The sequence below is a fragment of the Rhopalosiphum padi genome, chromosome 3, assembly GCF_020882245.1.
Source record: "Rhopalosiphum padi isolate XX-2018 chromosome 3, ASM2088224v1, whole genome shotgun sequence".
In the NCBI taxonomy this organism is placed as follows: Eukaryota; Metazoa; Arthropoda; class Insecta; order Hemiptera; family Aphididae; genus Rhopalosiphum; species Rhopalosiphum padi.
Window position 1 is genome coordinate 17145049 of NC_083599.1, and position 11487 is coordinate 17156535.

Consider the following 11487-nt stretch of genomic DNA (forward strand, 5'->3'; position numbering starts at 1 on the left):
TCGGTTTTACGACGTTCCGGTGCAGGTATTTGCGACGCAAAACGTAACTTCGCGGTGCCAAAAAGTTCAGCTCCTCTCATATGTGACGACGTTGCATTCCGCGTCGTTTGCAAAATTCTGTTTTATCACCCCTTTTAAAACTTTTGGATTCGAATTAAATCCACATCGCCGATCGCGTGACGTGTGTATGTGTGGCTTGGCTAATGGTAGCGGCGCCTTGTTTGTCAAAGGCTGTCGACTCGGAAATTAAATGGAAAGGATTAAATCTTGCGGTACTCGTATTAAACGATAAACACGATGGGGCTGCTGCAAGTTCAAAAGAACATTGCGCAACGTCGAAAGACGTCAACTAAGTATACATTGTTATACGCACCCACACACTATATTTCCTCTATAGCGGTACCTAACCACCGACTTTATACTCACACTCGTTAGGCCCGCAATAAATATAACATTGTAATATATTATTAATTATTATTATTATTTGTTTTAACCGAAATTAACGTCATACTGCGCGCGGTCTCTTAATCAGTTTTGGATTTATATATACATCTGTCGTATTAATAATAACTAAACCGTACGACTTTTATTCATATTACAATATTATTATTTTATAACACGGGGTGTTTAATTATTAATATAGACATATTTCTGGTGCTCACGATTTTATGAATAATTCATCTATATATACTCCGTTTGTGTTTAATGACCTTTTTTAAAAATTAATATATATATATTTTTTTTTTATTATCAACGAAAATTATAGACTTTAAAACTTTCTGTTCACAAGCAGCGTTTGATATATACACACGTCGAAACTACATATTATTATATAACTACCATATATATATATACGTCGTGCGTGCTTTTAAACTGCGTGTTATTACAAATGTAATTTTTTTAAACTATTATTTTAAAAAATCGACCTAAATAATAACAACGGCTTTTTTTGGTTCTATCATTTTCGTATATAATATACATAACAACAATAATAATATATATATACGTGCGCGGTATGTACACGGGGTTCGCGTGGGATATGCGGTTGTTATTTTAATTCCGCAACGTTTAGTTGAATAGAGTGGCGTCATAAGCACATGTGCAATTACAGTACCCTTGTTATTCGCGCGTATATATATACGAAACAACGTAATAAATAATTGATACGATATATATATATATATGTATATATTGTGGAGTACCTACTACGGTAGCCTACGTATGCGTATACATACAATATAATACATTATATAGGTGTATAGTAGTGGTAATATATTTGTACATATATATCTGCAGTCGGTTAATCCTGACGTTAATTGTAACAGCTTTCGATTGCCGCCGCCGCCGCGTGCAGTGCAATAATTATTTTCAATAATATAATAACGGGCCATAGATTTGTATTTTATTCAAAACGTCGCGTCTGTATGACGGCGCCGCCGTAGGAATGACACGTCGATTGCGTACATGTATATATACATCGTTAACACTATATAATATGATAATATAAATTAAAGGGATATCGGAAGCGATTTTCTGTCTTTGTTTAACGCAATGTAGACGTGTTCTATTGGCAAAGTAATGATTTTGATTGATTTCGAAAAAATATTAAAATCTGTCTACTCGAGATCGATATTCCATATTTTAGACGATACAATGATACTCGTATGTGTGTGTTTCTTTTTCTGTCTGTAGTCATCTTTTGTGGCAGTAAAAACACTTTAATTTCAAAAAATGAGAGTGATTTCTGATAGGAAAGTCGATCTACTAGGTACTTTGGGTAAAAAGTAAATTAAGAAACATATTTTAATAAAATTAAGGAAAAACCGAAATTTTTAAGAAAATCCAATTTTGGTTTTTTGATGTAACTAATTAGAAAACGAATTATCGTAAATACTTGAAATGTTCACTAAATGTTTTATACTATAATTTTTTATTTACAAAAAAATTTTCAAAATGTTTCGACACTATTGAGCTACTTATGGGCATGAGCAATCTTCTATTTTTTTTTTCAATAATTATCGATTAAAAATTATTTATTGAGTAAAAATGCTTGTACATTTTATTTACAGCTTCTCATAAATCGTTTATTTTTCAATTTAAAAATGACAAAAATTTATAATCACAATTTTTTTAAGTGTTTAAATTTAACATTTTGATAAATAAAATTCTTCAAAATATCAAAACTATACGAATTCTTTTTTAGTTAGAAATTCATGAAAGTATATTTTATTTTCATACCTAAGATTTGATATTTAAATAAAACATTTTTGATAAGTTTTTGAACTATTTACAAAAACAAAATTCTACTGAAAATCCAAATTGATTTTTTATAAGCAATTTCAAGTTAAAATTTTCACGATATTCGATATTCACTCATAAATTTTTCATCAAACAATTTTTGATATTTAGAACAAAAAACAGAAAACACTAGACATTTTCATCAAATGTTTATATTATTATTTTCATTATATTATAACATTTTCAAAACTTTATAAACCCTTTTTGAGCTATTTATAGGTATGAACCTTTTTCATAATTATTTGTTAGTTTTTTTCTATTATTTTATATCTGTATAAAAATATTAATAATATATTGGCACAATTTTTTTATATGCATTTGAAGTTAGAATTTTGACGAAATCACTTATTTAAACTATGAATAATGATAATTATAAAATTATTATTTTATTATAATTTAAAAACGTTATTCGTGGAAACTTAGAACTTTTACGTAAGTATACTGAACTTTGTTATGTGCAACGTCATTTTTGATTTATTTTAAGAAAATGTATATTTGTATTATAAAACTATTTTTGATGTATTAAACAGAAAAGTTAAATTAAATTTCGAGTTATATAAATAATAAAATACCATATTATCCAAGAAAAATGATATCAACTTACTTTAAAATTAAAAATTAAAAAATGATATAAATAGCTATGTATATAAAAAAAACACATAGTGTGTGATATAGGCTGACAGACTCTCTCTGCTTAGAGTATGACTCTGTTTTTTTGTATGATGTATACAATGATAGATGGTTAAATTCAAATTTAACCTACTCATAATAGTGTCAACTAATGTACAGTAGAGCGGTAACCAATCAACTACCTTTTTTTGATTTTAATTTCTTAAAAAAATAAGTCAAGACAATTTTTTAAATACAACTTTTTTTACGTGTTTGATATTTTTTTATAGACTTTTATGGCAAGAAAATTATGAATTTAATGATAATTATTGTTTTAAAATACAATACTCTAGCCAAGAAAATCGGGGTCTATTTGTCTATTATTACTATTGTTATTATTAAATGATTTTAAGAGTAGGTATTAGTACGGTCGTAGAGAGATGCACGAGTATAGTTTTATCTTAAGTATAGATAATATGGTTTTATAATTTATAAGTTATAACATTGCATAATTAACCAAGCTTAAGTTGGGTTTAATGAATAATATAGCGTCGAGTTTTTTTTCATGTTATATTTTAGTTTTTTGTAAACAAAAACTGTTTCGTGTATTAAATAGATCCGTAAGGAAGTAAGGACTAATACGCTTTAATTATAAATATAATTAGAACTAGAAATACAATTAAATACAAATAAGTACTAAATTGCAGATATACGTAATATATCACAACGTAGAAAGACAATATTTAAAAATAAAAAATAAAAAACAATTAATATTTTGATAGATTCTATTATAATTATGTTAATACGGTAGATATCTGATACCTCTGTATACGACTATATTTTTATATTAGAAAATGCCGGTTTTAAAATTAAAAGGCTGATAGAAAAGATATGCTTTGTTCAATGAAAGCACTGAAAACCTTTTTAATTTATATTGCATTTATAATTCGTATGGTATAGCTAAGTATTTATAATTCCATGTATAAATACAGATACATAAAAGCAAATAAACACTTATAAAGAGACAATTTTAATGTTAGCCAAAATACATACTTTTTAATTAATAAGTTTAATAGTAACAATTATTGATTTTTCAAAAAAAAAAAAAAAAATTACCATACATTTATAATTAAAATATTGATAAATAATAATATTCACTTTCTCTCTAGAATATCTAATATTTTTTTATGCGTGTATTAACTATAAAGTAACAATAAACTGTATATCCAGATGATAGTGTATAAATTATTATTTTATACAAATATTTATATTATTGCTAGTGTTAGAAATTTAATTTTTTAATATAAAATTTATTTATTAATTAATAATAATAAAGTTCATAAATTGTAGCTTTAATTATTGATATTAATATGTGATGAGTATCGTGATCGACAATTTTCGAAACATTTCTTTATTAGTGTTTTGTTTTGTCTATGTATAGCGAAATTGATTTATTTTCTAGCAATTCACAGATTTGATATATTTCAACATTTTTTTATTTCATAAAATTTTCAAACCATAATTATTGCTATACTAAATAATATAAAATAACACTTTTTTTTTTTAATGAAATATATATTTTAAGTTAGAAAAAATATAATATATTTCATGTTTACACTAATTAAAATAGAGAACCAATATATAAGAATATAGAAATATCGTGAATATTATTCACATTTTCATTGTTATTTTTTGTATTTAAATTTCATAACACGTAATAATTTGTATACAATAGATAATAGATTAAACAGGTGATTTTTAGAACATAGCCATTGCTCAACTGTCTGAATATTCCTAAATAAGACAATTTGTTTCGTGTGTTATGGTATAGTACATTCTTTGATCCTCCACGTGTTCTCATCTAAAAGCTGATGGCCTTAAAACCTATTATATGTACTGAATATTTTAGTTTGAATAAACGTATGCTTATTTAGGGGTATTTATTGGTTTAAATTTTAACCAAATGCCATTTTCTGGCATAGTAATTATTGATCTTTTACTGAATTGCATTGGAATGTCCGTTTTTTCACATGGTTCCACTTCATATTTGGTCAAAAGTTCAGTTAATGCTAATTTCATTTCCATTTCAGCGAATCGTTTTCCTAAAATGTTAAAGATAGTTATTTAATTTTATAAATATTATTTATTACGGAAAAAAACCTTAATTCACAGTGAAAAATTCGTACACGCCATTTATTGTTTATTTTTGCATAAAATTATTACAACAGAAACATAGCACATACCTATGCATAAGCGAGGTCCATCACCAAATGGCATATAAGTCCCATTCGGTCTTTTAGCTTTTTCTTCTGGCGAGAACCGTTCAGGGTCGAACGTCTCTGGATCTGGATAATATCTGTAGTCGTGATGAATAGCATACGCAGGAATAAGAATTTTTGTACCTTTTTCAATTACTAATGTGTCATCGGGCACTTTGTAATCCTGCGTCGCTTCTCTGAATAGTGTTATTAACGGCGGATACTTTCGTAAGGTTTCTAAAAAAACAATATTCACACATATTTTAAATCATAAAAATCGTCAATAATATACCTTCCATCATTTCTATAATGATAACAGGTGTTTGCTATATTTGACATGGTTTTTCATATAGTAAATATTCTATATTTCTGGGATGAATTAATATGATTTAAGTTTACGAGTATATATTATTTTTATATTCTGTCAATGATAAAATCGATTAAAATATATAGATACTGACCAGCTAATACCATATCCAAGTAATGTAATTCTTTTAGAAAATCATCGTCGACTTCAGTATTACGTTTAATCTTCATTGCATTCATTTCTTCTCGTACTTTGTCCTGTATTGGTTTTTTCAATGCGAGTTCGTACAAACAAAAACTCATCGCCGTAGACACTGTTTCAAAACCAGCGGCGAATAGTACAAATGCATTGGCCACGATATCGGTTTCTAAGAATGTCACTAAATACATGAAATAAATTAATACCAAGATGTATGATGTTCAATGATAAAAATTAAATAAATTGTACAACTAAATGGGTTTTAAAGTTAAAGGTTTTTTCCATTAGTCATATACTCGTATATTATAATATTCAATATTGTACGAGCTTATCCACATTAGATGTTTAACGAATATGGTCGTCTATGTATTGGTTTGGCAATGATATTTTTTGTCTGTTATCATTCACAAATAATAGTGTTTTAAAAACAAACATTTTCCCTGTCTTTCGAGTATAACTTAAAATAAGAGTTGTTATGTTGTACGTTTGCAAGGTGGAGACAACAAAATAAATGAAATCAAAATGGTTAGCTCGCAACACATGTCATCAAAATGACGAATAATACAATAATCTTAGATAGAGTGCGATTATTGTACGTAATATAACTGTGGTTAAAGTTTTAAATTATTATTAATATTTTCTCAGGTGCGTATATGACTGGGATTACCTATATCTTTACCGAGACGTTTCGTCTTGTCTTATTACGCGACACCTATATGTGCATAGTGTTACATATACATATATATATATATATATATATATATATATTACGGGAAATGTTTAAATATTCTATATGGTCTATGTATACTTTGCGCGGTGTATTTGGGCAATAGGTACATTAAAAATACAATTTGGCCGGTCAAGGTTATAACCTTGACCGGTCCAAATTGCTTTGCCTGTAGTAATTTGGGTATTGTAACTTAAGCTATAAACAAGTTAATTTAGTATATTAATTTTTTAACATTATTTACGTATTTTTATATTTATAAAGCAATAACTAGGGCTAGTATTTTTATTCATTTGCATGTTTTATTTTCCTTATGTCCAAATTGATTGGTTGTCAGATATGACCAAGATTTGGCTTATTCTTGATTAAATAGTACAATTTTTTTTTTTGCATATTTTGAACATAACGCATATAACTGCATATATATAAATTGTTGAGTATCTAGTTAATTTTAACTAGTATTTATTTAATAAATTTATATAATAAATGGTTTATTTGACGAATTATCGGAAATAAACTACCTATTTAAACTAAAATGAACTTAATACTAAAAAAGAATAAGGGATTTAAAACATTTATAAAAATTTATGTAACATTATAAAACGGAAGAAAAAGATGTTAATATTAGGTACTCGTACTTTAAATCCGGGACAAATCACGTCATTTAAATATGCTCCAACAACAACGTTTGATATGGAAATCAGTTTCAGTCAATATAAATCTTCAATATAATCGCCGGTCGTTCACATTAGACAATTTAATAATAGCAGACTTGGGTAAAATACTTTTTAAAAGTATTCCCAAGTATAAGTACTTCATAAAAAGTATTCCAAATATTTTTCAAATACTTTTTTTCTTTAATTCAGTGTTGATAAGTGAACATTGTCCAATCTATTCGTTATAAATAATATTCAAATTATAATATTATGTGATTTATTTAAGTAATAAAGTGGGTAACTTTTTTAGTAAAACCTAATAAAGGAACATTATACTCACACACAAAAAAAAAACTATTCATTAATACTTAATTATAATATAATTAATATTATTATAAAAGTTATACAATTATAGGTGCTTATATTATGGTTTTATATAAGTACAAAAGCAATTTCTATGACAGAAGAAGCAATAAAATTATTTTTAGTGTGATTGGACGGTAAAAAAGTATTTCAAATACTGTATTAAGAATATTTATAAAAAATATTCAAAATATTGTATTGAATACTTTCAAAAAAAAAAAAAATATTCAAAAATATTCGGAATACTACCCAAGTCTAAATAATATTAACTAATATCTAAAAAAATTGTTTTTGTATATTTTGGTAAATAAAATGCATATTTTGCATATTAATTTGTCAATTATTATCGTCGTTCCATCTATAATATTATCGACTTATCGGTATATTGGTTTTACCTTTTAAAATGTCGTCCAATGATTATTATTATAATCATTGAGTCGTACCTAACGTGTGAGTTGTTAATACTATTTATTATTTAGGCAGTCGATAGTCGTGTATACTGTAGTGTTAATATAATATAATGGTCTCTCCACCAGTTTACTACGTGCAATGAAAAATGAGTTACTGTAGATAACTGTATGCAGTGTTAGTGTTATTCTAAAGGTGAAAAAACACTGCTGTAGAAAATGTGCCTGACCTAACGGTTGCTACGAAGAAGCGCCGAGGAAATATTAAAATTTAGGAGGACATGATGATGTTATGATAGATGTAATTGTACTCAAAATGTTATTTCAATAATACTAGCAAAAATAAATAGTTGAGGTAATAACTAATAAAGTAATTGATAAGATTAGTAAGGTTTATAATTATATGAAAAAATCTTTTGGTTTACATCGTCCACTGGGCAATTTTACATAACCCAGCCAACGTGTAATTTTGCGTACATTTCCGGTCCTCGTAATCAGACAGTACCGTAATGCCCGGAAAATTCGACACTTTCAGGCAAGAAGGTCGTAAACGACATTTTCGTAATTTTACAGGACAGCCGAAATAAAAATACAATACATTTTACTATACAATTTACTGATAATTACGATAGAAATTAGCTTATTAGCGATAATATGGGACTTACGCCCATTATTGCTCAAAACATCATATCAACGGGTATACAAGAGAAAACAGCGTAAACGACATATTTAATAGTCGTTTACACCGAATATAACTACACACCTGATAGTTATACTGGCGTTTACGCAAAATATTTAAAAATCGATAGTAATTCGTAAAAAAATCGTATCGGTACAATCGTTGGCTCTATCGATAGAGAATCGTGGCGTTTAACTCATTTTCGGCCAATGCGTCGTTTACGACCTTCTTCCCCGGAAGCGTCGAATCGTCGCACCACATACGCTTTGCCCGCAATAATAATAATGTAATAGACGTAATGCCGACCGACACTCCGTCGCGCCATACCCGACGGTTCGGTCTTGTTGACGACCAGGTCGGTCCTGGCTTGGATCAGCGACTGGACGACGTCGTCCCTGACCAGGCCGTGTTCCTGCCGGTACCGCATCGTGTCGGTGAACGCGGCGGTGAAGAACTCGACGGCGTCCCGCGGGAAGTCGCCGACGCGGAGCGCGCGCCGCAGCGCCGGCGACACCATCCACAGCAGCTCCTTGAAAATCGTGCGGAACGACGGCGCGAACACGGCCTTGCCGTACTTGCGGAACGCGGACTGCTCGTCGTTGATGGCGTTCAGCTGCAGTCCGAACGCGCACGTGCCGATCACGTCGGTGGAGTACTTGCCGAGCGCGTCGCGCACCTCCACCGGACCGCCGGCGGCCACGTCCGCGGCCACGTTGCGCATCAGCTGCTCGCTGCAGGCGGCCACCTGGCCGCGCATGTGCCGCAGCTTGCCGGCCGTGAACACGGGGCTCAGCTTCTGCCGCATGATCTTCCACTGGGCGCCGTTCATGTTGAACAGCCCGTTGGCCAGCGGGTTCTCGTCCGGGCCGGCCGTGTACAGGCCGTGGTCGGTGAAGTGCGCGAAGTCGCCGATCAGCACGCGGTTCACCAGCGCCGGGTCGCACACCATCAGGTGCGGCGTGCGCATCTGATACAGTCCGCCGTACCGGCGGCCGCGGAACCCGTCGTAGATCCGGCCGTACATGCGGCTCTGGTGTTCGGCGGCCATCGCCATCCCGAACAAGTTGCCGAACAGCGGCACGGTCGGCCGGACGTCCGGGACGCCCCGGTCGCGCCAGTAGCCGAACGTGGACGTGGCGAAGCGGTACGCGACGGCCGCGAACGTCGCCAGCGCGGCGATCGTCCACCAGCTGGTGGCCAGCTCGAGCAGTAGCCGCGCGGCGGTCATATCGCGCGACGGACGGACCGGACGGAGAATAACGAGGAAATTATACGCCGCGACTGTGGACGACCCGAAGCTATTCCGTAAGCGATCGACGGACGATCTCTGCGCGAGTGAGTGGACCGGACGCGGCCACTGCGCCGACCGTATTATGCCGTCGCTGCGACGGTTATTGCGTATTTATCAGGATGTTATCGTGCGTCGTCGTCGTCCTCATTGCCGGGGAATCGCGTGCACCGGTCGGCGGCTAGTGACCTCGAACGTTAATCATCACATATCAAATTATACACTCGATCGTCGTGAGAGAATAGCTCACGGAGATAATGACTGCCGACGTGGCCTTGACGTCGCCGACGAACAACGCTATATATTAATCTAATATAATTGTTGTTGTTGTTGTTGTTGTTGTTGTTGTTGTGTTTTGAAGCGGTCTGGAACGCGCGCGTAGTTGCGCCCTCTGGTCCACTTGCCGAAATCGGCAATCTGCGCATGTCAATGACACTAATGTGTTCTCTAGAGAACGAATCGACTGCCGGCCGAGACGTATACAGTCTCACCTTTTTGACCGATCCGTTGAAACTTTATGTTTCGCTCTTTTTTTAGCTGACCTTTAGTCTGTTTTGTACCCACCTGTTACCTGTATTATACGACGATAACAATACGATATCGTTCGTTTTCTAATGACATATATTGTTGATCGTTTACCTAATATCGACGGCAAACACGCAGTATACTATAATATTGTCGGAGTGATTCACATGACGTGTGCGTACACGTGTATCTATACTGCGTAGTACGAAAGAAACGGTTAAAACTGACGAACGCGGTACACAGCACACACACGCGGTACGTCAACCACGGGCCACTCGAACGAAGAAATTATTTTGTAATTAATTTTTTTATTGACAGTGTTACCCGTTATTATTTATTTTTATGAGCACGCATTATTAAAACTATGATTAAATATTCGTGGGAGTGTAGGACATCAACAATATAAGTTATTTTACCAATAATTTTGGCTAATAGTAACGAAAAGTACATTTAAGAATTATATTTTTAATCCCTTATCGAGTGTCATCAATTAAAATTGTATTACATCATATTTATGAGTTCATCTGTCCTAAGAGGACGCCATACCCGCTGTGTTGTCTCTGTCTTACATCATAACAAATTTTCGTTCAGCAGAATACATTTTGTGATGTAAGCTTTAATATTCGAGTACATTTACCTATTATCAAATTTAAAGGTAGGAATATTATCTAAACAATGACATATGTTTTTAATGATATTATTATTTTAAAGTGAGTTACAGCTATGTAAAATATTACAACTTTAAAATGATAATAATATCAATAAAATCACATATCATTGTCTAGATAATATTCTTACTTTTAAATTTGATAATAGGTAAATTTACTCTAATATTAAAGCTTACATCACAAAATGTATTCTGCTGAACGAAAATTTGTTATGATGTCCGTTAGTAAGACAGAGACAACACATGCGGGTATGGCGTCCTCTTAAGTCTTTTTTACAATTCATTTAGGTATTCGTTGGGTACTATAACGTATTAGTTTGACGATAGTTATTTGAATGAATATTAAATTTTTCGATCTTGCAAGCATCTATTACAATGCAAATTGTTTATAGGTTTATTGAATATTGATCACGAGTATTTAGTATAAATATTTTAACGATATATATATTCATTAATTCATTATAAACACGTATGACTATTGCTAGAAAAATTCAGATCGATGTAG

General features: G+C 32.1%; 1 protein-coding gene across 1 annotated transcript; it reads right to left on the reverse strand.

Moving 5' to 3' along the window:
• Positions 1-4235: 4235 nt before the first annotated feature.
• LOC132926562 (probable cytochrome P450 6a13) lies at positions 4236-9909 on the reverse strand. Its single transcript, XM_060990932.1, has 4 exons — positions 8830-9909; positions 5627-5851; positions 5151-5402; positions 4236-5009 (listed from the first exon to the last, which is right to left on the reverse strand). Exons 1-4 carry the CDS (start codon positions 9728-9730, stop codon positions 4834-4836), a joined length of 1554 nt encoding a protein of 517 aa, XP_060846915.1. The 5' UTR covers positions 9731-9909; the 3' UTR covers positions 4236-4833.
• Between the last annotated feature and the right edge of the window lie 1578 nt (positions 9910-11487).